Source organism: Lepus europaeus, chromosome 8 (genome assembly GCF_033115175.1).
Source record: "Lepus europaeus isolate LE1 chromosome 8, mLepTim1.pri, whole genome shotgun sequence".
In the NCBI taxonomy this organism is placed as follows: domain Eukaryota; kingdom Metazoa; phylum Chordata; class Mammalia; order Lagomorpha; family Leporidae; genus Lepus; species Lepus europaeus.
In genome coordinates, this window is record NC_084834.1 from 37,272,503 (window position 1) to 37,297,658 (window position 25,156).

Below are 25,156 nucleotides of genomic sequence, written 5' to 3' on the forward strand. Positions count from 1 at the left end.
AGAATGACTAAGGAAGAAGAGAGAGGATCCAAGTAAAATCAGAAATGGGAAAAGAAATTTTAGAACTGATATAAGAGGATCACTGTGACTGTTATAAACAACTGTATGCCACCAAGCTGGAAAACCTAGATGAAATGGATACATTTCTGGATACATCTAACTCACCAAAACTGAACCATGAAGACACTGAAAGCCTGAATCAAACAACAAGCAATGATTGAATCAGCAGCAAGAGATTTCCCCAAAAGAAAGAAGCTCAGGATCTGATGGGGTCACTACTGAATTCTACAAAATATTTAAAGAGGAAGTAATTTGAACTTTCCTCAAACTAATCTCAAAAATTGATAAACTCTGCCAATCTCCTTCTATAAAATCAGTTTTATCTTGATTCCAAAACCAGAAAAATATACAATAAAAAAACTAATGACAAATATTTTTGATGAATATAGTTACAAAAATCCTCAACAGAATACTAGCAAACTGAGAACTGAATCTAATATCATGTCAAAAATGATTATTCACATGATCAGTTAGGATTCACCCCAGGGATGTGAGAATGGTTCAGCATGTACAAATCAATAGTTGTAATATATCACATCAACAGAATGAAGAACAAATACCATGTGCTCATTTAAATAGATACAGACATGGTATTTGATAAAATTCAATATCGCTTCATAATAAAAACTCTCAATAAATTAGGATAGAAGCAACATATCTCAATATAATAAAGGCTATATATGACACACCCACAGTCAACATTACTCCAAATGGAGAACAATTGAAAATGTTTCCTCTGGGATCTTGAATAAGACAGGAATGTCCTTTTACAAACCAATCTTACTCAAAGTATTAGCTAGAGAAATAAGGCAAGAGAAAGAAAAAACAAAGGCATGCAAATAGGAAGGGAAGAAGTCAAATTACCCCTTTTTGCAGTTGTCATGGTTCTTTATTGAGAAAATCCTATAGACTCTATAAAAAGGCGATTAAAACTGACAAGTTTATCAAACTTTCAAATTTAGTAAGTTGCATGTTACAAAGTCAGCCTGCAACAATCTTTGGGATTCTTGTAGACCAATAACAAATTAGAAACAAATCACATTTGCAGGAACTACAAAAAAGAATAAAATCTCTAAGAATCAATGAAACCAAGAAAGGAAAAGACCCATTCACTAAAAATATAAAACACTGAGGAGAGAAACTGAAGAAGACACATAAAAGGTAAAGACACACCATGTTAATGGATTGGAAAAATTAATAGTTCATATGTCCATCCTACTCAAAGTGATTTATAGATTCAGTGTAATCCCCATCAAAATACCACAGAACTATATAAAAAAGATCCTGAAATTCATATGAACCACAAACAGCTGAAGCAATTTTGAGGAAAAAGAACAAAGGCGGAGTCATCACAATACCTGATCTCAAGAGTGACATTCATTCTACAAGGGCTGATTATAACCAGGATAGCATAGTACTGGCATAAAAACTGACATATAGATTATGAATGGAGTAGATCCCAGAAATAGATTCTCTCGTCTAGAGCCAACTGATACCCTCACAAATGTGCCCAAAGCATACCTTGAAGAAGGGACAACCTTTTCAATAAAGGGTGCTGGGAAAACTGGATCTCCATATGCAAAAGAACGAAAGTGACCACCACCTCCATCTTTCCTCATACAGAAAAATCAACTCAAAATGAAGCGAAGACTTAACTGTAACACATGAAACTCCCATGGTTGGTTTCTGGATAAGATCTCCAAAGCTTAGGCAGCAATAGCAAAAAATAGGCAAGTGGAATTCTATCCAAGTACAGTGCTCTGCAGAACAAAGAGAACCATCAACAGTGTTACCAGACAACCTACAGAATGGGCCAGCATTTTCAAACTATTCATCTTACATGGGATTAATAGCTAGAAAATATAAGTAACTCAGAAAACTCAATATCAAAAATCATGTAATCCAATTTAAAAATGAGCAAATGATTTCAATAGACATTTCTTAAAAGAAGAACTACAAATGGTCCACAGAATGGAAAAAATGCTCCACATCACTAGCAATCTGGGAAATGCAAATCAGAATCACAATATGACATCTCACTCCAGTCAGAATGGCTGTTACCAAAAAATAACAAGTGCTGCAGACGATATGGGGAGAAGGGAACCCTTACACACTACTGGAGGAATTAGTTCTTCTGTTGTATAGCATAGTGGGGCAATGTATCAATTCAAAATAACCAGAAGAGGGGCCAGCGCTGTGGCGTAGTAGGTTGAACCCCTGCTTGTGGTGCCAGCATCTCATATGTGTGCCAGTTCGAGTCCTGGCTGCTCCACTTCTGATCCAGCTCCCTGCTATGGCCTGGGAAAGCAGTGGTTGTTTCAAGTGTGTGGGCTCCAGCACCCAAGTGGGAGACCTGGAAGAAGCTCCTGGAACCTGGCTTCAGCTCAGCCCAACTCCGGCCATTGTGGCCATTTGGGTAGTGAACCAGTGGATGGAAGACCTCTCTCTCTGTCTCTCTCTCACTCTCTCTGTAACTCTACCTCTCAAATAAATAAATATAGCAAGAAAAGGAGATAGAAATGCTAATTACTCTGATCCTTATACATGTATATATGTTTTGAATTATCATACTTGCCCCATAATGGGCATGTGTAAATTAATTTATTTTAAATAAAAGAAGTTGTATGTGTACTGAAGTACAGGTTTGCAGTGAGTTTAATCTCAATGTGTCAATTGTGGTGCCTGGTTTTCGTAGGCACAAGTAATAGTAAACATTATTCTTATCATATTTAATCTGTTTATAATTGTAGCTCTAATTGGATGTGGATTTTGAGAAAGCACATTTTCCTTTTGTTTCTAAAAATGCTTTAAGTCACCACCTAGTTTTTGGGTTATGGGGTTTGCCCTTTCCAAATCCAAGTTTGTAATTTTTCTGAGTGTAGAGATGATGGCTTTGTGAATGTGAGGGCAAGTTAGTGTTACTCCCTTGTATTAGATATTACTTTTGCCTCCATTTGATATTTTAACTCAAATTATTATGTTTGTAGCTCTGGTTGTATTTGAATAAGACCATAACATAGATGATGTCTTCCTTCCTTTGAGGCTACTTATTTGAGTAGCCTCAGTGCAATTCATTTGGTGACTGGATCAGCTCCAAAATGCAAACAGTCTGTTCTGGAATCAAAATAGTAGATTGATTACTATTTAATCCCTAGGAGGTTTAGTGAGTATTTGTTTTGTTTTGTTTGCTACTGTGTCACAAATGGTTTCTACTGTTGCATGTGTGTACAAACTTATCCGGATATAGGCACATACCCACTCGTGATGAGCAAGAATTTCCCTTCTTAGTTATTCCAAAATTCATGTTTTTTTAAGTCCGAACTACAGTCTCAGAACCAAAATTTACTATTAATCATGTGTTACAAGAGAAATACTCTGTAAATTCCCATCACTGAGGCTTTAGACCTCTTTTCTTTTTTTTCTTTTTTTTAAAATTCTTTTTATTTTATTTTTTTGACAGGCAGAGTGGACAGTGAGAAAGAGAGACAGAGAGAAAGGTCTTCCTTTGCCGTTGGTTCACCCTCCAATGGCCGCCGTGGCCGGCGTACCGCGCTGATCCGAAGGCAGGAGCCAGGTGCTTCTCCTGGTCTCCCATGGGGTGCAGGGCCCAAACACTTGGGCCATCCTCCACTGCACTCCCTGGTCATAGCAGAGAGCTGGCCTGGAAAAGGGGCAACCGGGACAGAATCCGGCACCCTTACTGGGACTAGAACCCGGTGTGCCAGTGCCGCAAGGTGGAGGATTAGCCTGTTGAGCCGCGGCGCCGGCCCTAGACCTCTTTTCTTAATCCTCAGAGGTCCAATCTATTTTAATGCTTTTTTTTTCTATTTATTCCAAGTAAACTTCATGTGCTTTAAGATACATTCCAAAGTAGCTGAAAAATTAGATACGGTTTTCATTTAACACATCCATTTACATAGATAGCATTTAAAATTTGACTAAACATACAAGAATACTTCAGAAAATTCATGGAGAAATGGAATTAGAAGTTTATTTTGACATGGAATTTTTTTAAATCCATGGATAGTTTTCATCATGCACGTTTGCCCCGAACTTTCTGAAGGCCTTTCACATGCATGGAGCCTGCAGGCAGTAGTCTGGCAAACACTCTGATGGACAGAGTCTTACTTTTCAGGAATGACTGTCTATGTAGTCAGTCTATCAAGTGTTGCTCAGACCACTGAGTGGATAGACAAGTGCCTTTTCAGAATCAAAACAGAAGTTTCAGTTTGTTTCACTTTAAACAACAACACACAAAGTTCCAAGACCTCAATTACTGCATCACTTGTACTCATTTACTTGAGAAAGGAGAGCTCCATTTATAAGGAACATGCAGAATCCAAACGTGTTTCCTTGCTCAGTCCCAGAGAGTAGTCTGTGAAAAGTGACAGGTGCTTGCTCTGTTATCTCTCGGGGTCACTTGGGCCTTTTGCTTGTTTTGGGGTGATGAGTGGGCATACATGGCCACATCCTTCCAGAAATACATTAGATCGTATTGGCATCTTTAGAATTAATCTTGTCTGTCATGGGAATGGGTCCAGTTCTGCCCCTTGGGTCTCCTGGTACTTTTAGTCTGCAGAGTCTGGAGCCAGAAGAGCTGTCCTCAGTGATTCACTGTGCATTTAGGGAAGTGTTCAGAGAAGATGGTGCATCTGTGGATAAAGGGCAGTGGAAAAATTACTTCTACATTATTTCCCTGGATAGTAAGTTCTGGGGTTTAATAGGAATCCATAGCTCTATATCTGAAGCTTCCATTGGCTAATGGCACTGGTCCTTTGCTCCTTTTCTGAAATAGTATATAATGGTAATGATTTTACCTGTATACACACACACACATATATATATACATACATATATATATATACACGTGTATATATATATAATACCAAAGTTTATTCTTTTCTGAATTCCAGTCTTGTGAGATTCTTGGACTATTAATCTGACATATAGATGTAGCTAGAAGAGACCTCCAGAACCTTTGGTAGTGCAGAAGCAGGTGGAGGGCTCTTCCAGGAGACCTGACGATAGTGGGGTTGCAGTCCTGGTGTTTCTCCTGTACATGGGAGCACGTAGTGACTGATGATGACGGTAAAAGGCCAACACTGAACAGAGTGAGGGAAACAGTACAAGCAGTAGCAGGAGAGGTGGTAAAAGTAAATAAATGTGTGTGTAATCCCCAGCAGCAAGTCATAAAGAGCCCGTGATGAACATGGTGGTGGGTGGTGATGGGCAATGCGGATTATGGGAAGGGTGGACAACAGTCAAGGGGAGAACAGGAGGGCCTGGGGCAGCAAAGACGGCAATGGGTAGGGAAACAGGCCAGTGCCACAACTCAATAGGCTAATCTTCCGCCTGCGGCGCTGGCACACCAGGTTCTAGTCCCGGTCGGAGCGCCGGATTCTGTCCCGGTCACTCCTCTTCCAGTCCAGCTCTCTGCTGTGGCCCAGGAGTGCAGTGGAGGATGGCCCAAGTGCTTGGGCTCTGCACCCGCATGGGAGACCAGGAGAAGCACCTGGCTCCTGGCTTCGGATCAGCGTGGTGTGCCAGCCATAGCGCGCCGGCCGCAGAGGCCATTGGGGGGTGAACCAACGGAAAAAAAGGAAGACCTTCCTCTCTGTCTCTCTCTCTCACTGTCCACTCTGCCTGTAAAAAAAAAAAAAAGTAGGGAAACAAAGGCAGTAATGGGCTTGAACTTGAACTTCAATATAAGAATACCTGGGAGCTACAGTTTAAGCTGGGGTAGGGAAGACATTTTCTGTATTGCCAGCGAAGGTTGGTGGTGTGAGTGAATGCTTGTTCAATCAATGCATGCATGCATACACCGTGTCTACTCTTGGTGTGATGCACTTATGTTAATGTGTGTGTATGGAAGGCTTGAAGGCAGCATATGCAAAGCCAAAGGAACAGTTCCGCCTTATGTCGTATTGATGGGTTTGTCTGCACCTGACAGTCCAGCTATAGTGATGGATTCTAGGACCAGAGTAACAGAAAATGTAAACGCAAACTACCAGGTGTAACGACCTGGCAAAGGGCAGAGAATGATGAAACACAGTCAAGAGCCAGACCCCCCTGGCTGAGTCAAGATTTAGCTCTGGGAAGCACATTTGTGATGAGCATTAGTAGAGGCAGATGGGAAAGAAAATCAGAGGCTGAGAATTATGCCGGCTGCTTGTGCAGAGGCTTACTCGTCCTGTGGTCCCCAGGAGTGCCCCTGTCCTAAGGTGCAGTACATCTGACGGTGCCAACAAGCACAGGTGGAGCAGCAGGGTGGAGGGCACACGGCTGGCAGTGACTGTCTGGATCCGCAGCATCTCACAGCTAGTGATGGTGCTGACCTGTTTACAGACAAGGAAGGACTCTGGCTTTTTTAGAAAATGTTCCAATTAGTGCTGAAAATTTTTAAGATTAAAATATTTTTAAAGCTCTCTGGCCATCTCCCCCAAAGTGACTCATTTCCTAAATATTTGAAAGAGTAATTATGCTTTGCTTTTCAAAAATATATTTGTATACATTATCCCTCGTGATTTTCCAAGTGATCTGCGATGAGTGAGGTTTTTTCGTTATTGTTGGTTTGGCTTTGTTTCCATTTTGCAAGAAAAGAATTTGAGTCAGGAGTAGGCATTCGGCCTAGGGTTTTAAGACACTGTTTAGGATGCCAAGGCCCCACAGCAGAGCGCCTGGGTTCAAGTCCTGGCTCTGTTTCTGATTCTAGCTCCCTGTTAACGTGCACCCTGTTAGACAGTGGGGATGGCTCAAGGACTTGGGTTCCTGCCAGCCACACAGGAGTCCTGGCTTGAATTCCCAGCTCCTGGGTTTGGCCCTGTGGCCATTAGGGCATCTGGGAAGTGCTCTCTTTCTCACTCTCTGCCATTCTTCCAAAAAAATAATTAAGAATAATTTAATCAGAAGTAAAGCAGACTGTCTAAAGTTACCCAACTTGCTCGTGGCAGAAGGTCAGGGGGACCCCAGTGCCCTGAGTTCCAGGTCTTGCCGGACATTATAATCCAGAGTCTCCGGTGGCCTTTCTGTGGGCTTGACCATGGCTCTGAATCAGTGAGCGATGAAGAATGCCCATGAAGAGGCACCATCTGTCCCTGAGTGTGTTCACAGGGCTGCTCTCCAGTAAGAAATCTGCCTTTTAGGCTCCACATAAGCATCCCTTGTAGGCAGTTTTGGTGTTGAAAGAAAGTGAGCTTGGGTTGGGTTTTGCCCTTCCTCAGCCAGTGGATCTGAAGCCCCTCAAGTTCTCTTCCTTCCGTGAGCACCTTTAGCTCTGCTGCCTCAGCTGTTGGTGTGGCTGCAGGTACAGTGTCTGTCTCCTTTCTCTCTGTCAGGAATCGAAGTGAGATGCTGAGATAGCTCGAATTACTGGTGACAAAGAACAGAGAGAAAAAGACGTTTTTAGGAAATCAATTAAAAGATGACCTAGAGATCTAAGGAGATGGTTGAAGGGTGAATCAGTGGAGTCACAAAAATCATTCTTTGGCTAAGCAATGAGTAGTGTCTATGATATATATATATATATATATATATATATATATATATATATGATATAGGCCCAGATTTATCAAAGCTCTTTTTCTGCAAGATCATTAACAATCTTAAGGGGTATTTGTGCTGGTGTCTTTAGAACCACATCCTGCCAGCAGCCCTGTTATTTTGCCTTGCAATTGTGACACTGGTCTCTGCTACAAGGCTGGGATTGTTTAAATCTGGGGGTTGCCAGGTGCGGTGACTTACGCTTCTCATTACTGATAAAACGTTGGAGGCAGTGAGGATGACCTCATCCCATTGCATTTCAAGGCTTCTGTGCTAGTGAAAGCCAGGCTGCCTCTCCCTCGCCACGGTCCATTTTCACGTCTCATTCATAATTGAAGCGAGGGAGGGTGATTTCTTTGGCCATTACAGGGGGTGGTTTCATCAGCTCTCCAGTGGCACACCGCAGCTCTGTTGCAACTTAACAACTAAACGTTGGTAGTGTAACATGATCTACATTACTCTGTGGAGTGCAAGTTCTGGAAGGGAGAAGAGAGGCGGGACATGCCAACCTCTCGGTCCAGAACAGCCAGCGTGGGAAATGCCACTGCCTTCTAAGCTGAAACAGTGTCCAGAACGTTTTTGAACTCACCTGATCTGACTTGATGGTAACACAATTCTCACCCTTAGGTGTCCACATTTTTTAATGTCCAGTGGGTTTTGCCTCTTGAGGAGAGAACACATTTAAGGCAGAAGCTTTTGGAATGAGTGTCTCTCCTTTGATGGCGTCCAGTCTTGAAGAAATGAGCCTGATTTTTAAAAAATATCTTTGGCATGAAAGTTGACTTTTTTTATCCTGTTTGCATTTACAGGTGGTTCCAGGAAGGAGATCACTGAACACTGGGAATGGCTTGAACAGAACCTACTCCAGACCCTCTCCATCTTTGAAAATGAGAACGATATCACCACGTTCGTGAGAGGAAAGATACAGGTAGCAGGTTCCAAAAAGACCTGCCGTTTAGAGAAACAGTATAAAAATATGAATTCTGGGAAGCACACCTGTACACCCTCTACTCAGACCCACCTGTTGTGAGCATTTTACCCTCTTTATCATTTGTGTGTTCACTCTTGTTTGAGAGGAATTTTCTCCTTAGTACTTTCAGAGTGTAATTACTAAGAACAGGGATATTTTGTTAAATAATAACACGCAGTTGCCAACTGCAATACTTAGTGTTGTATCTAAATTTAACACTAATACTAGACTCTAATATTGGGCACATTTTCCAATTTTGTTAATTGGCTCAAGTATACTCTTTTTAGCATCTTTTTTTTTCACTCGAGTGTAGGAGGCAGTCTAGGTTAATATTGCATTTAGTTTAATCTCTGTAGTCTCTCTCAATCTGCAACTTTCCACAGCCTTTCCTTGTCTTTTATGACATTAATGGTAAAAGGTTTTTGTTTTAAGGTTTTTAAAAAAAACTTATTTATTTGAAAGGCAGTATTAGAGCGAGAGTGTGTACATGTGCGCACAAGAGAGAGAGAGAGAAAGAGAAACATCTTCCATCCATTGATTTACTCCCAAAATAGCCACAGCAGCCAGGGTTTAGACTGGGCTGAAGCCCGGAATCTGGAATTCCATCCAGGTCTCTCACGTGTGTGGCAGGGGCCCAAGCACTTGAGCCATCTTCGGTTGCCTTCCCTGGCACATTAGTAGGGAGGTGGATTGGAAGTGGAGCAGCCAGGACCTGAACCAGCACTTATATGGAATGTCAGCATTGCAGGAGATGCTTAACTGACTATACCACGATGCCACCCCCAACATTGTTGTTTTTAAAATATAGAGTTCTGGGGGCCAGAGTTGTGGTATAACTGGTAAAGCCACCACCTGCAAAGGCAGCATCCCATATGGGCATCAGTTGAAGTCCCAGCTATTCCACTTCTAATCCAGCTCCTTGCTAATGTGCCTGGGAAGGCGATGGAGGATGGCATGGCCCACGTGCTTGGGCCCCTGCACCCATGTGGGAGGCCTGGAGGAAGTTCCTGGTACCTGGCTTCTGGCTTTGTACTAGCTCAGCCTGGGGGGTGAACCAGCAGATGGAAGATCTCTCTCTCCCTCCCTAACTCAGTTTCTCTACAGCAGAGCTGCTAATTTTATCCTTTCAAATAATACATAGTTTTCTGTAGGAAAACAGCTTAATACCACACAAATATCTTCTTGCTCCTATCTAAATTTCCCTGTTGATTTAGCATCCATTGATGATGTGTTTGTTTGGATGAGTTTTGGTTGGGACGGCTTAAAAAATCAATTTTTTTTTTTTTTGATAGGCAGAGTTAGGCAGTGAGAGAGACAGAGAGAAAGGTCTTCCTTTTCCGTTGGTTCACCCCCAAAATGGCCACCAGGGCCAGCGCGCTGTGCCGATCCGAAGCCAGGAGCCAGGTGCTTCCTCCTGGTCTCCCATGCAAGTGCAGGGCCCAAGCACTTGGGCCATCCTCCACTGCACTCCCGGGCCACAGCAGAGAGCTGACCTGGAAGAGGAGCAACCGGGACAGAACCGGCGCCTCAACCGGGACTAGAACCCGGTGTGCTGGTGCCGCAGTCGGAGGATTAGCCTAGTGAGCCACGGCGCCGGCCAAAAAAATCAATTTTATAAAGTAATTTTCCAGCTCCAGTGGTCTCCTATACAGTTAGTGACTATTATCTGACTGAAAATAAAATCCCTCCCCCCATTTCTTTACTTGTTTTCTTTTTAAATGACAGAGACTCATGGAGTCCCATGTTTTGGGGGTTGCTTCTATTTCCTTGTTGAACCTAGTGTTTTTGTACTTGGTCTATCCCAGATGTCCTACGGATCGCTTCCTTTGTACTTGTGCGTGCGTGCTTGCTTGTTTGTTTGTATATTGAGAGTATTTCCTTGCTTGTGGTAGAACAGGATGTCCCAGACTCATCTCCTACCCTCCTTCTCCTTCTTAGTTCACTTTGCTTTCAGTTTTAGATTCTTTCTCCATCCCAGCATTGTTTATTTGAAAGAGACTCAGACAGAGGCCAGCACTGTGGGTGTGACGAGTAAAGCCGCTGCCTACAGTGCCGACATCCCATATGGGCGCTGGTTTGAGTCCCGGCTATTCCACTTCTGATCCAGTTTTCTGCTGTGGCCTGGGAAAGCAGTATAAGATGGCCTAAGTGTTTGGGCCCCTGCACCCACATGGGAGACCTGGAAGAAGTTTCTGACTCCTGGCTTCAGATCGGCTGAGCTCTGGCTGTTGTGGCCATTTGGGGAGTGAACCAGCAGATGGAAGGTCTCTCTCTCTCTCTGCCTCTGCCTCTCTGTAACTCTGCTTTTCCAATAAATAAATAAAGAAGTCAGGAAAGGAAGGAAGGAAAGAAGGAAGGAAGGAAGGAAGGAAGGAAGGAAGGAAGGGGAAGAAACAGATGGAGATAGCTCCTATCCACGCTGATTTGCTCCCCAAATATCAGCAATGGCCAACACTGGACAGGTGGAAAGCAGGAGCTAGGAGCTCAGTTTGTGTCTCCCACATGGGTAGCAGGGATTCTACTACTGGAGCAATCACCTGCTGCTTCCCAGAGTGTGCATTACCAGGAAGCTGGGCTTGGCAGCAGAGCCAGGATTTGAACCCAGGCACTGCATTATGAGATCCAGACATCTCAAGCAGTGACATAATCATTGCTGGGGCAATGATGAACACCTACCCCAAGAGCTGTATTATAATTGAATCAAATAAAATGATGAGGATTGAGCAGTCCAGAAGCAATGCAATGTTACCAGCCTCACTTTTCTCCCTTCTCTTACCCATCGAAACGAACATTTTGTTATTGCTTCAGGAGTATGCTTTTGGTTTCTACTCCATGCCTACTAAAGAAGCTAGAAGAGTGGCAAAAAGCTAAGGAAGGGATCCAGAAGGTGCTGGAAAGGGCCAGCTTGGAGATGAGTCTCCTAGGCGGGAGTGGCAGCTTCCTAATGAAACCTATTCTTGTAAAGTGGAGAGCTGTTTTCTTGATAAAACCAGATTTTATTGCATCCTTATTTTTTTTCTAAGTCATGGAGTTCACGTAAATGAAGAGAGTCTGAGGGTTCCCACCGTGGGCCTGTGCGAGGGGGGTGGGAGAGGGAGCGGTGGCTGGGGAGGGAAGACTCAAGGACTGGGAGCATCCTCTCAGCCAGGTCCTCTTCTGCTTCTCAGACCCCTTGCCAGGCTTTGCTCACACGCTGTCATCCTTGGGACAGGGGCAGAAATAAAGAGTTGTAGGAAGAACCCAGAGCTTAGAAGTGACAGTCGGCAGGAGAAATGAATCAAGATGTAAATAAAGCGCCAATTATGTCAAATAGCAATTCTTCTTGCTATTTGCATTATACCAAGAATGTCAGATTTAATTCCCCTGAAGCCAATTATAAGGAGGGAATTGCTATTAATGCAATTATGTGTGAAAAATGCCATTCATGTGCAAATGAATGGCTTAAACCTTCTCAGATTGTCCAGTAATTAAGGGAACCAACAGGCGTATTTGTTTTGAAATCTAATTAACTTTTATAAATTATAAATGGAATAATTAACTACAGAGACAACCATATTCTAAACACCATATATCACATTTTGTGTATTTCTTTCTGGATTTCTAATATTCATATTTATAATAACCACAGTCTTACTGTATGTATAATTTTGTACTCTGCTTTTTAGTCACTGACTAGTTCTTAACTGTACGTTGCATAATTTTTTGACATTGTTTGCATAAGTGAATACACCATAAGTGACTCACCATCCCTCTCTTTCTAGAAGTCAGCTTTCCTTCAGGGCTAGTGGAGGGCAGACACAACAACAACAACAACAACACAGTTAACATTTTGCTCATAGAACTCTTCTTGTAGGTTGTGCTTTTTCTCTTTGGTATAGATTGCCAAATGTAGATTAATATTTTCAGTTGAAAAAACATTTTTAATCGACCTTGGTGTATATTGACAGTATATTTGAATTCCTGACAGTGTATTTGAATTTTTTTTTATTTAAGATTTATTTATTTGAAAGAGTTATGGAGAGAGAGGTCTTCCATTAGCTGCTTCACTCCTCAAATGGCAGCAGCAGCTTGGGACTGCAGCAGGCCAAAGCCAGGAGCCTGGAACTCCATCAATGTCTCCCATGTGGTTGGCAGGAGCACAGGTACTTGGGCCATCTTCTGCTGCTTTTCCAGGCACCTTAGCAGGGAGCTGGGTCAGAAGTGAAGCAGCCAAAACTTGAACTGGTACTCATATGGGATGCTAGTGTCACAGGCAGTGGCTTAACTTGATACATTGCCCGCCCCTTGAATTCTGGCATCCCAAATGGGTGCCAGTTCGAGTCCTGGCTGCTCCATTTCTGATTGGCTCACTGCTGATGCACCTGGGAAAGCAATAGGAAATGGCCCAAGTGCTTGGGCCCCTGAACCCATGTGGGAGACCTGGATGGAGTTCCAGGCTCCTGGCTTCATCCTGGCCCAGCCACATTCATTGTGGCTGTTGGGGGAGTGAACCAGTGGATGGATCTCTCTTTCTCTCTCCCTCTCTCTCTCTCTCTCTCCCTCTCTCCCTTTCAAATAAATAAATAAGTAAATCTTTGAGAGAGAGAGAGAGAATAAGAGGGAGGATAGAGATAGGAAAGCTCAGACTTCATTCAGGGTTGGCTTAGCTTCATAGGAATGTGTTCTGCCAAACCTGGAAAGGTTGGCTTGGACAGTGGGAGGAGAAATGATGTATGGTATGAGGTCCAGTGTGGTCATTCTTTCCTCTGTCGCTGATGGCCTACAGGAGTTTTTCTGGTGTGGATGCAATGGATTTATATTTTGGAAAGCGGCCACACACACAGTGCTCAGAGTCTTGATGGGAAGCCAGCTGGGAAGTTAGTGTAGTGAATCCTGGACTCTGGAGAGGGACCTAGGGATGGTTCCTGTTAGGATAGATTGAAGACTTGTCCTAGGGTTGCATCTGTGTGGGAAAACCCTCTGTTTACTGTCATGCGTTTGTTTTAACTAGAATTGAATGGTAATGACTATGGACTAGTGCCCTCCCTCCTGTCATCCCTCCCCATTCCAGCTGCTGACAGCAAGGCTAGAGGCCCAGCAAGTGCACATCAGGAAATAATTTTGCTATGTAACGCAGACACAAACAGCAAGACTTAATGTGGGGCAAAAGAATCATAGTTGAGAGAATGTTCACAAGGAGGCTGGAACTAAACTGGACTTAGAGTGTGGTAGGACTCTTGATCCGGGGGAACTGGAGGACTCCGTCTTGTCCAGGAGAATTGGAGAGGCCGTCCAAGGTGACACAGATATACAGTAATACTACTGGGACCTGAACCCCAAATATCCATGCTTTAAAGGCCATGCTTTTCCAAAGCTACCTTGAGACTAGAGAAGATGAAGACGAGGTGGGAAGGATTTGATGAGCAGAGTCAAAAGAGTCCAGGGGGAGTGGTTTGACTACAGTGCTCAAATTCTGCTTGAGGTGTCTGCATCCATCAGAATGCCTGCTGTAAGTCTCAGCTCCTCCATTTCTGATTCAGCTTCCTGCTAATGCGCACAGGTCATAGCTTCCTCTTAACGCGGTAGCAGGTAATGGCTGCCACCTGTGTAGGTGACCCAGATTGAGTTCCAGGCTCCTGTCTCTGGCCTGGTCAATCCATGGTCGTTGCAGATATTTGGGGAGTGGATCAATGGGTGCAAGATCGTCTCTGTCTGTCTTTCTTTCTAACTGCCTTTTGGTGTTTGCTCTGGAAGTAAATAAATAAAAATTCAAAAGCATATATTTTTAGAAAAATGGTAAAAGGAAATTGAGGAAGTATTTTCTGTTAACAGCTAAGTAGAAGCCAATTTTCAGGGAATTTCACAGGAAATAGGTAATAATGAATGATTTCTCAAGCTGCTATAATGATTGAACAGTAAATTAAGCCATCCCTTGCTAGACAGATATTTCATGTCCAACTGTTCCCAAATCCTGTATCTGATACAGATGTAGGATTTTTTAAAATGTCATAGTCATCCCTTTTCTACTCAAAATGACTACTTTTTCCTTTTCTCCAGGTGCCCCAACAAATGGCCCTGAGACTGTGGGTGTCAGTCAGTGACACCTTTGATCTGTCTTCTGTAGTCCATTCATGATGAATTTTGGTTGAATTTGAAAAAGACATAAGTCATCCTTTGGAATATCTTTATCATGACAAGCTTAGTAAAAAACAATAGAGCCACAAAATCTTTGTCTCCTCATTTCTAAAGTGAAGCTAGGGGCTTCATTCCAAATGAACTAAATAAAACAAATAACACTGCTAACCAATAACATCTGTGTTGTCCCTTTGAAAGTCTTTTAATATGCAAATACTACTCGTTGAGTGGCTTAGTATTTGGGAATTGCCTTTGAATAGAATGTATCTTTTTTTGTCATTAATACCAGTTGTGTGCTTTGTGTTTTACCCCTGACTAGGGCATCATTGCAGAGTATAACAAAATTAATGATGTAAAGGAAGATGATGACACAGAGAAGTTCAAGGAAGCCATCGTGAAGTTCCATCGGCTGTTTGGGATGCCCGAGGAAGAGAAGCTAGTCAACTATTACTCTTGCAGCTACTGGAAGGGGAAGGTGCCCCGCCAGGGGTGGATGTACCTCAGTATTAATCACCTTTGCTTTTATTCTTTTCTCATGGGAAGGGAAGGTAAGGCCACAAGAATTTCAGAGGGGAGCTTTGGGAAGTTCTTTGGAGGTTTGCTCTGAACTCATAAACCATATCAAAATATTCAAAACCAGTCTGCAGTTACAACTAAGTTAATACTATTTTTGACTATTGAACAAGAAGATTCAATTATTTTCAGTTCAGTATCTATAGAGATTGGTCCTTGTATAATAAAGATTCACTAGAGGTATAATTAGTTCAGCACACTTGGACTGAAGTCTATAATAATCCTGAACTGAGACTATGTGCGGTCCAAACTTGTCCCCTAAAACTCACCAACCAGGTAATGAATATGGGTTCTGAAATCCAGCAGTGGGAGTGGGGTTGTGAGCTTGCACTGTCTGGAAAGGCTTTCCAGGAGTCAGGACCTGACCCAGCCTCTCCCTGTGCTCAGCCAAGCTGGTAATCCGATGGGTGGACATCACGCAGCTGGAGAAGAATGCCACGCTGCTTCTGCCCGACGTGATCAAAGTGAGCACGCGGTCCAGCGAACATTTCTTCTCTGTGTTCCTCAACATCAATGAGACCTTCAAGTTAATGGAGCAGCTCGCCAACATTGCCATGAGGCAGCTCCTAGACAATGAGGGCTTTGAACAAGATCGATCCTTGCCCAAACTGAAAAAGAAATCTCCCAAAAAAGTGTCCGCTCTCAAACGGTGAGTGAGAGGAAGTTTGAGCCTCACAAACTCGGGAAGCAAGGAGCCCTTCCTCTGTTTTATTCAGTTATCTTTTCTGAACAATTCTGGGTATGGATGCAAAACTGAAAAGCCCACGTGAGACACAGTGAGTTTAGTAAGTGAGACCAATGTGACCAGTTCCAGCACAGTGTGATGGGAACTCACAACGGAGAGTCCTCAGAACAGAGAGCCAGGGGTGCACACATAGGCGATGGTCAGCTCTGCCGAGCTGAGCCTGGAGAAGTTAGTGGAAGTCACCCATTCAGCTACCAGAGGGTGCAGATTTCTGGCAGAGGGAGGAACATGGTGGGGGTTCCACAAGGGGAAAGCACAGAAGAAAATCACGCCCATCGCTTACCGTCTCCTCTAGAAGTGGCAGGGCCTGGCTGAGGAGAGGTGCAGAGAAGCGGGGATCTGGATGCGGAAGTCGAGCTAGAGAAAGGAGGAGATGATGCCCTCTCCAGGGTTGCATGGAATTGGCCTTCACTGAGGCGAGGACCGAAAGGAGGACGAGCGTGTCCAGGTCTGCGATCGCTCAGCCTTGGCTGTGTTGAGTTGCCTGGAGGGTGGCTAAATGGAGATTGGTCCAGAAAGAGAAAGGCACTTGGAAATTGTTGGCGTGTGCAGGTGGTAGCTGGAATCTGAGAAGTCCTTGTAACTAAGATGTCTTTGGTGATTTGTGATATTTCCACTGCTGCTATTGCAGTGGGGTAAATAGCAAGTGAAGGGCAACAGATAGGCAAGTATAGGCTGCCTTTTCAAGGAATTCAGTAGTGAAGGATAGAGGATGCTTTCTTTTTTTCTTTTTTCTTTCTCAATTGGAACGATTTGGACATAGGATTAGATGGAGGAGGCTGATGAAAAGAGTTTTTGGGGAGGGTAAGTGTGGGGGTAAAAGGGGGCTTAGAGGTCAAGCTGTAAGAAAATGACTAAAAATATTATCTTGCAGAGCATGGAAAAGAGACATAATGTGTTGGTGCCTCTTCCTTTGGAACAGGAAGGGGAACCAGGGGGAGGTGAGGGTGGAGATCATTTTGGAGACAGAAGGGAGGGAGTGGGAGGAAGCCTGTGTGTTAGGTCTCTCTTTGCTCTGTGAAGCCAGGTATCCAGTCAAGAGGCCTTGAGAGTACGTGTTGATAACCTCTTCAGAAGCTATTGTACTCTGTTAGAAAAGGGAGCTTCTTGTTCAACTCTAATTTTTCTAAGATTCTTTACTATTTATATATAGATAGGGAGTAATTGTAAACTGGCCCTACAAGGGGCCTAAGTATATTAAGGTGACTTTGTTGTGCTTTTGGGTCATTAGGTTGTATGAACTCTAATATAAAGTTAAGAAGGTAGGGGTGAGCCTACCATGATGGAGGAGGGGAATGACAGGCCGAGGGGAGCTCTGTCTCTCTGTTGCCCCATCATTGCGACAGTTTTCTTGAGTGAGCTAAATCATTATTCTTGTTTTTCAGTGATCTGGATGCCAGAGCCAAGAGTGAGAGATACCGTGCACTTTTCCGGCTACCCAAAGATGAAAAATTAGACGGCCACACAGACTGCACCCTGTGGACTCCGTTTAACAAAATGCACATTTTGGGGCAGATGTTTGTGTCCACAAATTATATCTGCTTTACCAGCAAGGAGGAGAATTTATGTAGCCTCATAATCCCACTGCGGGAGGTAATGATGTTTTGTGAAGGTTTCATTTACAGTACTTTTCTACTTGCACCAGAAATGTTTCTTTTTCCCAGCAACTGGTTGACTTTTAACCATCAGTGTTTATCGTTCCTGGTGGCACCTGCTTTTCATCAGTCTGCTCTGCTCTAAGTGCCTGCAGCACCTGAGAGATCTCTCCGCTCAGAGCAGCCTGGTGTTCTGCAGTGCAGGTTTTACTGTGCTTCAGGCCAGTAGATCGGGGGATGATTGTAGTGCTGCAGGTCCCAAAGGGAGAGGGCAGGCTGTGCCCCATGCAGGGCCACGCAGGGCAGCTCCCAGGTCCATCACGACACAGAGGGAGTGAGGGAAAATGGGCAAGCTCCGTTGTTGTGATTTCAGAGGGATGTGACCGGTAGGCAGGGTCAGCAGGCTTACGACTGGCTAGTTTGGAAAACTTTGGTAGGCTCTGAGCATAGGGGCTGTCCTAGCTGTGTACTGCCTGCCTGGGATGATCGGATCGAGGGATCGTGGCCATGGGTATGAAGCCCTTTTAGTAAAAGAGGCGGCTGGATTTGCTGGCTTGCTTACAAAAGCTGTTATTTAGGAATCGGCTGGCACCAGCAGGGTGATATCTCCAGGGTCAGTGAGGCCTGAGATGTGAAAGTCTCAAATAGGAGACTAGGAAACATGGTGAAAATACTCATCTCCCAGGCCAAGGACAGTGTGGGCTACGGGGAGAGGTGCAGGTTGTGAGTCAGAGAGCCCAGCGTTCAGGCTGGCTGTGCTGATTGCTTGCCTGGGAAGAAGTAAAGCACTTACCGGTTGCCCCTCTTCCAGTCCAGCTCTCTGCTGTGGCCTGGGAAGGCAGTGGAGGATGGCCCAAGTGTTTGGGCCCTGCACCCCATGGGAGACCAGGAGAAGCACCTGGCTCCTGGCTTCAGATCAGCGCGATGAGCTGGCCACAGCGGCCATTGGAGGGTGAACCAACGGAAGGAAGACCTTTCTCTCTGTCTCTCTCTCACTGTCTAACTCTGCCTGTCAAAAAAAAAAAGAAAGAAAAGAACAAGAAGTAAAGCAGTTAAGGCGCCTTTTATGACCCTTGGGCAACAGTGACGTCAGAAAAGCTGTCCAGTGGGGTCTGTGTGACTAGTGTTCTCACCATGGACAGGGTGCCCTTAGGAACTGAGTTAAACCAAGGGATCCCCAGAGTCTTCCATGAAACACACGTCACACATCCTACATGGAATGGCTGTCCTTGGGATTGTGTCAAGCAAGAACTGTGGCTTTACCCCCTTTTTTTTTTTTTTTAATAAATAGGCCATACTGACTGGAGAGTGGCAACATACATAGGGTCTTCAAAAAGTTCACAGAAAATCCGTCACATGAAAAAAACAATGCATGGATCTCAAAATTTGTTTTGCACAGAAAACCTGTTTTTCATGAACTTTTTGCAGACTGATCGTGTATTCCACATGTCAGCTGAAGGTAGACCAGATCAGCAGATGCTAAGTGTTGGTTCAGAATCGTGTTGCTGTAGATTTTGAGGACATTCCTGCGGAAGCAAAGCTGGAGGTTAAAGTGACCCAATTAGGCTCCTCATTAGCTAGAAATTCCAAGGGAGTTTCTTTCTTTCTTTTTATCATAAATTGCCTCATAAATATTCAATATTAAACACCATTATTGGATTAAATCCTAGTCTATTTTATAGCCCAAATCGGTAATGAAAAATATGGAAAAATAGAATTATAGAGAACCCTAATGTAGCTGTTCTCCTTTCCTGATGCCATAAAATTGTGTAATACAGTTCTCCTGGAACTCCCTTGTCAGTGAAAATTATTTTGTAACCCATGTGAATTTTTACATGTGTCATATGGGGGCTTTCTGCTTCTATATTAATGATCTAGCCGGAGAAAGTCCTTTTTGCAATTTGACTTTATCAGGATCTACTTAGCTATCTGTGAGTTAGACATAAAATTTTAACTTATCTGTCTGATGACCAAAAGAACCAGCAAAAATTAGGGCTCAGCATTGTGGCCTATCAAGTTAAGCCAGCGCCTGTAACACCAGCATAGCATATGGGTGTCAACTTGAGTCCCGGCTGTTCCACTTCCAATTTAGCTCCCTGCTAATGCTCCTGGGAAAGCAGTGGAAGATGGCCTAAGTACTGGAGCCCCTGCCACCCATGTCAGAGACCTGGGGGAGTCCAGATTCTGGGCTTTGGCCTGGCCCAGCCCCAGCTGCTGCAGCCATTGCCATTTGGGGAATGAAACAGTAGATGGAAGATAGCTTGTTCTCTCTCTCTCTCTCTCTCTCTCTCTCTCTCTTTAACTCTGCCTTTCAAATCAATCAATAAATATTTTTTTAAAAAAAGGAAGCAGCAAACATTAGGTATCAGAAAAGGAGCTTTTGTGGATCTTTTAAAAATGATCTTCATTGAACATGTGCTTAAGTGTCGGGAAAATTTTCTTCATGAAAATGAGTTTGATATTTTTTCCATTTCTCTGTCTATTTTTGTTTGTTTGTATTAGAGTAAAATCCTTTTATATGTAAGTCCACATATTGCAAGGATTAATTTGAATATATATCTGTGTTCATAATTATGTATTTTAATCACACACACAGCAGAGTGGACATCAAACCCTGCCATGTTTCCTGTTTGGAGCCCAGCCGTCCTCTTTGGCACTTGATGCCATGCAACCTTTCAGGCTGCTTGAACAGGTTTCCAGGCCTTGAGAGGGTGGAAACTTCTTAAAATTAAACCTCAGAGAAAATATATACCATATGAAAATGTATAGGTTACCGTTGAATCTGCCTAGACTGCTTGTGGATGGAAAGGAAGGGAGGAAAAGAAACTTAGCTTTAGACTTCCGGACAGTGCTGTTGTAAATAAACCGTTTGTTTAGTGCTCGCCTGAGATTCTTTCCTAATGTGCTAAAGAAAAAAGTGGTAATGCATTTATCCTGGCTTCTAGTTAGTGAGAATCCTTTTAGAAACAGCCATTCTACAACCTTGGTTCAGAGCTAAAGCAGATGTCTCTCTTTCCTTTTCTCCCAGTGTGGTAGACGTTAGTGTACACACACACACACACATGCGCGTGCACACAGTCTGCTACTGCAGTTGAGGTTGTGTTGAAGAACTTTTTATATCACGTCTCTTCAGGAACTGAGCCTTTGAAACGTTGGCTGCAAAGGACTGGAGTCTACAGGAGACTCTTTGGGGCCTGGCAGTGTTGGGAGAGCCATCCTACACGAAGCCTGGTGAGAGGAACCGGTGCCTGGGCTGTCTTGTCACAGACGGACAGTGCAGCAGCCGGGAGTCCTCTTTCTCATGGATCCATGGAATTTTAATGAAAATCACAGGCTACCTTTGTAGAAAGGTTTCCCATCTGATACAATTGACCTTGGAGGCCAGATTTATTACTGGGAATGGGAAGAATGTCCTGTGCACTGTAGAATGCTTAGCAGCCTTCCTGGCTGGTAGTAGCTATCAGATGCCTGGGCATCCTTCTATTTGTAGCAACCATCAATGCCTCCAGATGTCGCAGCACGTCTCCTGGGGGGCAAAATCCCTCCAAGTATAGAATCACTGATTTAGAAAATCCAGCAAGATTATTCCAGCTCTGGTACAGACTCCAGTTGTGATTTGTTATGAGCTGTTTTATTTTATTGGAAAAGTCAACGAATCTCAATTTGCCTGAATAAACTGTGAGTTTTCTACAGAGTAATAAAAGTGCCGTGATCCTTCTTTAGTGCTGCTTGTAGGCTGCGGCTGGGTAACTCTCGGGGACTTACGCTTTTTGTTTCATGTCTCTTTCCAGGTGACAATTGTCGAAAAGGCAGACAGCTCCAGTGTCCTCCCGAGTCCTTTATCCATCAGCACGAGGAACAGGATGACCTTTCTGTTTGCCAACTTGAGAGACAGAGACTTTCTAGTGCAGAGGATCTCCGATTTCCTGCAGCAAACAACTTCCAAGATATACTCGGACAAAGAGTTTGCAGGAAGCTACAACAGTTCAGATGATGAGGTCTGTGGAAGACACCAGAGGTGTTATGGTTTGTCCTGTTACTGTGCCCAAGAGAAGTCCTTTCTTTGTCTATTTTGTTTGATCTTCAAGCTTTGCTTCTGTGCTAAGATAAACTGCCTAACCTGATGCCCAGAGCAGTATGTCATTTAAAATCTCAAGGGATTTGTATTTGGCATTGTAGAGCTCAGTGGAATCCTACAGATCATCTGGCCTAATCCTCTCATTTTAAAGCTAAGAAATCATTAAGTATTTTTTTCCCACTTAGATAACAAGTGAATCTTATCCAAGTAGTGATACTGTTGGGAATGGTATAGAGGTCACCAAATGAAGTCTCAAGCCTGAAATGCAACATCATTATGATGACTTTATTATGGTAAAAATATGTGGTGCCCCTTTTAGGTAGTAGACCAGCATCCAGGGAAACTGAGCTCTGAGAAGATAAGTGACTAGCTAACATGCCAGAGCAAGTTGCTGTTAACTAAATCACGTTTTAAAAATGGTAAACTCTTGAGCCAGTTTTGTGGCACAGCAGGTAAAGATGCCACCTGTGACACTGGTATCCCATATGGGCACCAGTTTGTGTCCGAGCTGCTCCACTTCTGATCCAGCTCCCTGCTAATGGCCTGGGAAAAGCTGTGGAAGATGGCTCAAGTGTTTGGGCCTCTGCCACCCACGTAAGAGACCCGGATGAGACTTCCTGGCTCCTGGCTTCAGCTTGCCCCAGTCCTTTCCACTGTGGCCATCTGGGGAGTGAACCAGAAGATGGAAGATTCTCTCTCTCTCTCTCTGTAACTGATTTTCAAATAAATAAATCTTAAAAAAAAAAAATTGATGGTAAGCTCACATGTAACACCCCTTCTGTGGACACTTTGAGGCACCAGGAACTACGAACAGAGGATAAATGAGGCAGTCTATAAGCTTCTGAATCAACTATATTATGTTTTGCATACATGCAAATCAGAAAGACAAATGGCCCACCACTTTGTTACAAAAATGCATCTAAAATAGAGGAAACTCTTGAGCCTTGATGCACGATAGCCTATGAACCCATGAACCATGCACCTGTCTTATGCCTGCCAAAATGTTGACTTGCTGTGCTTCTCCTGTTTTTTCTCATAGCAAAAAACATCTTGAAAAGCATGACAGCTGTTGATATCTGCAGAGAGCACGTTGAAGAACTACATTCCGTTACCTTCCAATGTCTTGTTCCTCTGTGCATCAACAGGTGTATTCTCGGCCCAGCAGCCTCGTCTCCTCCAGCCCCCAGAGAAGTACCAGCTCTGATGCTGATGGAGAGCGACAGTTCAACCTCAATGGCAACAGCGTCCCCACAGCCACGCAGACTCTGATGACCATGTATCGGCGGCGGTCTCCTGAGGAATTCAACCCCAAATTGGTGCGTGCTTCTGACTCTTCCCCAGAACTTGCTATATTAGAACAGTGCCATTGAAAAACATATTTTAATACAAGGGAGCTCATAAATATCTATGTAAGTGGAGATATTCTTATAAATGAAAAAGATTTTGTTTACATATAGCATTAAATTTCATAGCAGCTTCATGGAAGGGCAAGAGTTACAAAGGGTATGGGTGACTCATGTTGTTTTTTAACTGTTGTCTAAGCTAAACAACAAATAACTAGTTTCTTAGTCTTCATTTAAACCATATCAATTTACTTGTAGATAAAGACATATAGCTATAAATATAATTGATATCCTACTGCTCTGTCTCAGGTAAGTAGGATTCTGACTCCAGGTCAGAAATCTTCGTAGAAGAACTGCAGGTTATGATGGGTTTGTGAAGTTGGGAAGGAACTCCAGAAAATCTGGAGTTTGTCCCCATGTGTTCAGTATAAAACTGGACCCTTTGGTTCAACAGGGGAAGATGTGCTGACTGTATATCACTATTCTCCTTACCAGCCTCGGAATACCTTGGGATGTAGTGATGTTTCATTATGTCTTTCAGGCCAAAGAGTTTCTGAAAGAGCAAGCCTGGAAGATTCACTTTGCTGAATACGGGCAAGGGGTCTGCATGTACCGCACCGAGAAAACACGGGAGCTTGTGTTGAAGGGCATCCCGGAAAGCATGCGTGGCGAGCTCTGGCTGCTCCTCTCAGGTGTGGCCCGGGCCTGGGGTGGAGCACTGGGACCCCGCAGCTTCCTTTGTGCCTTTGATCACGCTTCACGGGTTCTTTTCAAATAGGCAGATTCCCAAGAGAGAATGAAAACACTTCCTTACCAGATATGAAAGTCCCTCAGTTATTCTTCCTTTCTTAGAAGTACTGTTTACTATGAGACAGTCCGGACGCTGACGCCATCATCCCTCGAGTTCTCATAACCGCTTTCATTTCTTCAATAAGGCTGTTTAGGAAAAAAAGAGAACCAAGACTAAGAGAGTGTATTTTTTTTTATTATTTTATTTTTTGATCTAAGGAGTTCTCTTTTTTCCTTTCCCATTTATGTCAACTTCATTGACAGTGTTACACGTTGTCAGAGCCAGTGTTGGGAAGGGCAGTGAGAGGACGTGTGAAAGGGATAAGAAAGCCCAGTGCTTGGCACCTGCCGCCTCCAGAGGTCTCTGGCCATCACTGGAGCCCTGGGATGAGGCCAGAGTCTGTACCAGCAGCCTACTCAGACCGTACCTTGTAATTAAAACTGGAGATGCAGGAGAGACAGAAAGAAATGTGCCCTCCTGTCTGTGACAAACATGCCTAGATGTAACCCATAACCCTTTTGGATCCAAATGTGAACCCTGCTATGGAGAGCAGAGGTCCTTCAGCTAAGTCCAGCACTGTTTCCTCCCATCGCATAGCTTCCTGTGTATCCCAGGGATCTTTTCTATCGCAGTCATCAGAGCATTCCTTTGGACTTCACCAGCCTTTAACTTACTACATCAATCAATTGCTCTACAATCATTTTACATAGGCTTATGTGAATACTTTGATTTGAACCTAAAGTGGCCTGTCCAAAAATGCTATTATTAAACCCTTTTACATTAAAAAAATTAAAAGAATAGTTAACATACTTACAGGAAACACTTTTTAAAAAACTCTTTCTAAATATAGATATGAATAGTAAGGTTGCCCATAATGAAATGTATAAATGTCTTGAAAGGAGGGAGATGGAATCTTGAAATATGATCTGTTTCATTTAAAGGCAGTTTGTTCTGTCATTTACATGTCTTCTTTTTTCCTTTTCCTAAAGTAGACCATCCATAGTTCCTCATTTAGAAACTCATATTTGAATCAACTCATCTCTAATTACAAATCAGACCCAAGATCATTACCATCCAATCTTCTCGTCTCCCTCCCGCTTGGTGAACTAGTCACCTTGACAACCCAGCTCAGATCGCTGACGGAGTAAATGAAAAATTACATTTTCATCCTCCTTATTCAAATTAGAAGTTATTTACGGCTGCATTTTAGATGAAAACGAAACTCCAAACAAGACCAGGAAGCCACATCCATCAGCAGCCCACAGCCCTGCTACACTTAAGCATTCCTCCCTGTGCCTCCTTTCGCAGCAATGGGCTGTGTGAGGCCGGAGGGTGCTGTAAGCTGTAAC

At 43.5% G+C, this 25,156-nt stretch overlaps 1 protein-coding gene across 1 annotated transcript in view; it reads left to right on the forward strand.

The window, feature by feature from the left end:
- TBC1D9 (TBC1 domain family member 9) overlaps nt 1-25,156 on the forward strand; it is a 124,494-nt gene that overhangs the window by 60,884 nt on the left and 38,454 nt on the right. Inside the window, exons 3-9 of the mRNA XM_062199577.1 lie at nt 8,409-8,527; nt 15,003-15,231; nt 15,644-15,905; nt 17,387-17,594; nt 21,388-21,594; nt 22,820-22,990; nt 23,559-23,709. Coding sequence (XP_062055561.1) covers nt 8,409-8,527; nt 15,003-15,231; nt 15,644-15,905; nt 17,387-17,594; nt 21,388-21,594; nt 22,820-22,990; nt 23,559-23,709 — 1,347 coding nt within the window. The remainder of the gene's footprint in view (nt 1-8,408; nt 8,528-15,002; nt 15,232-15,643; nt 15,906-17,386; nt 17,595-21,387; nt 21,595-22,819; nt 22,991-23,558; nt 23,710-25,156) is intronic.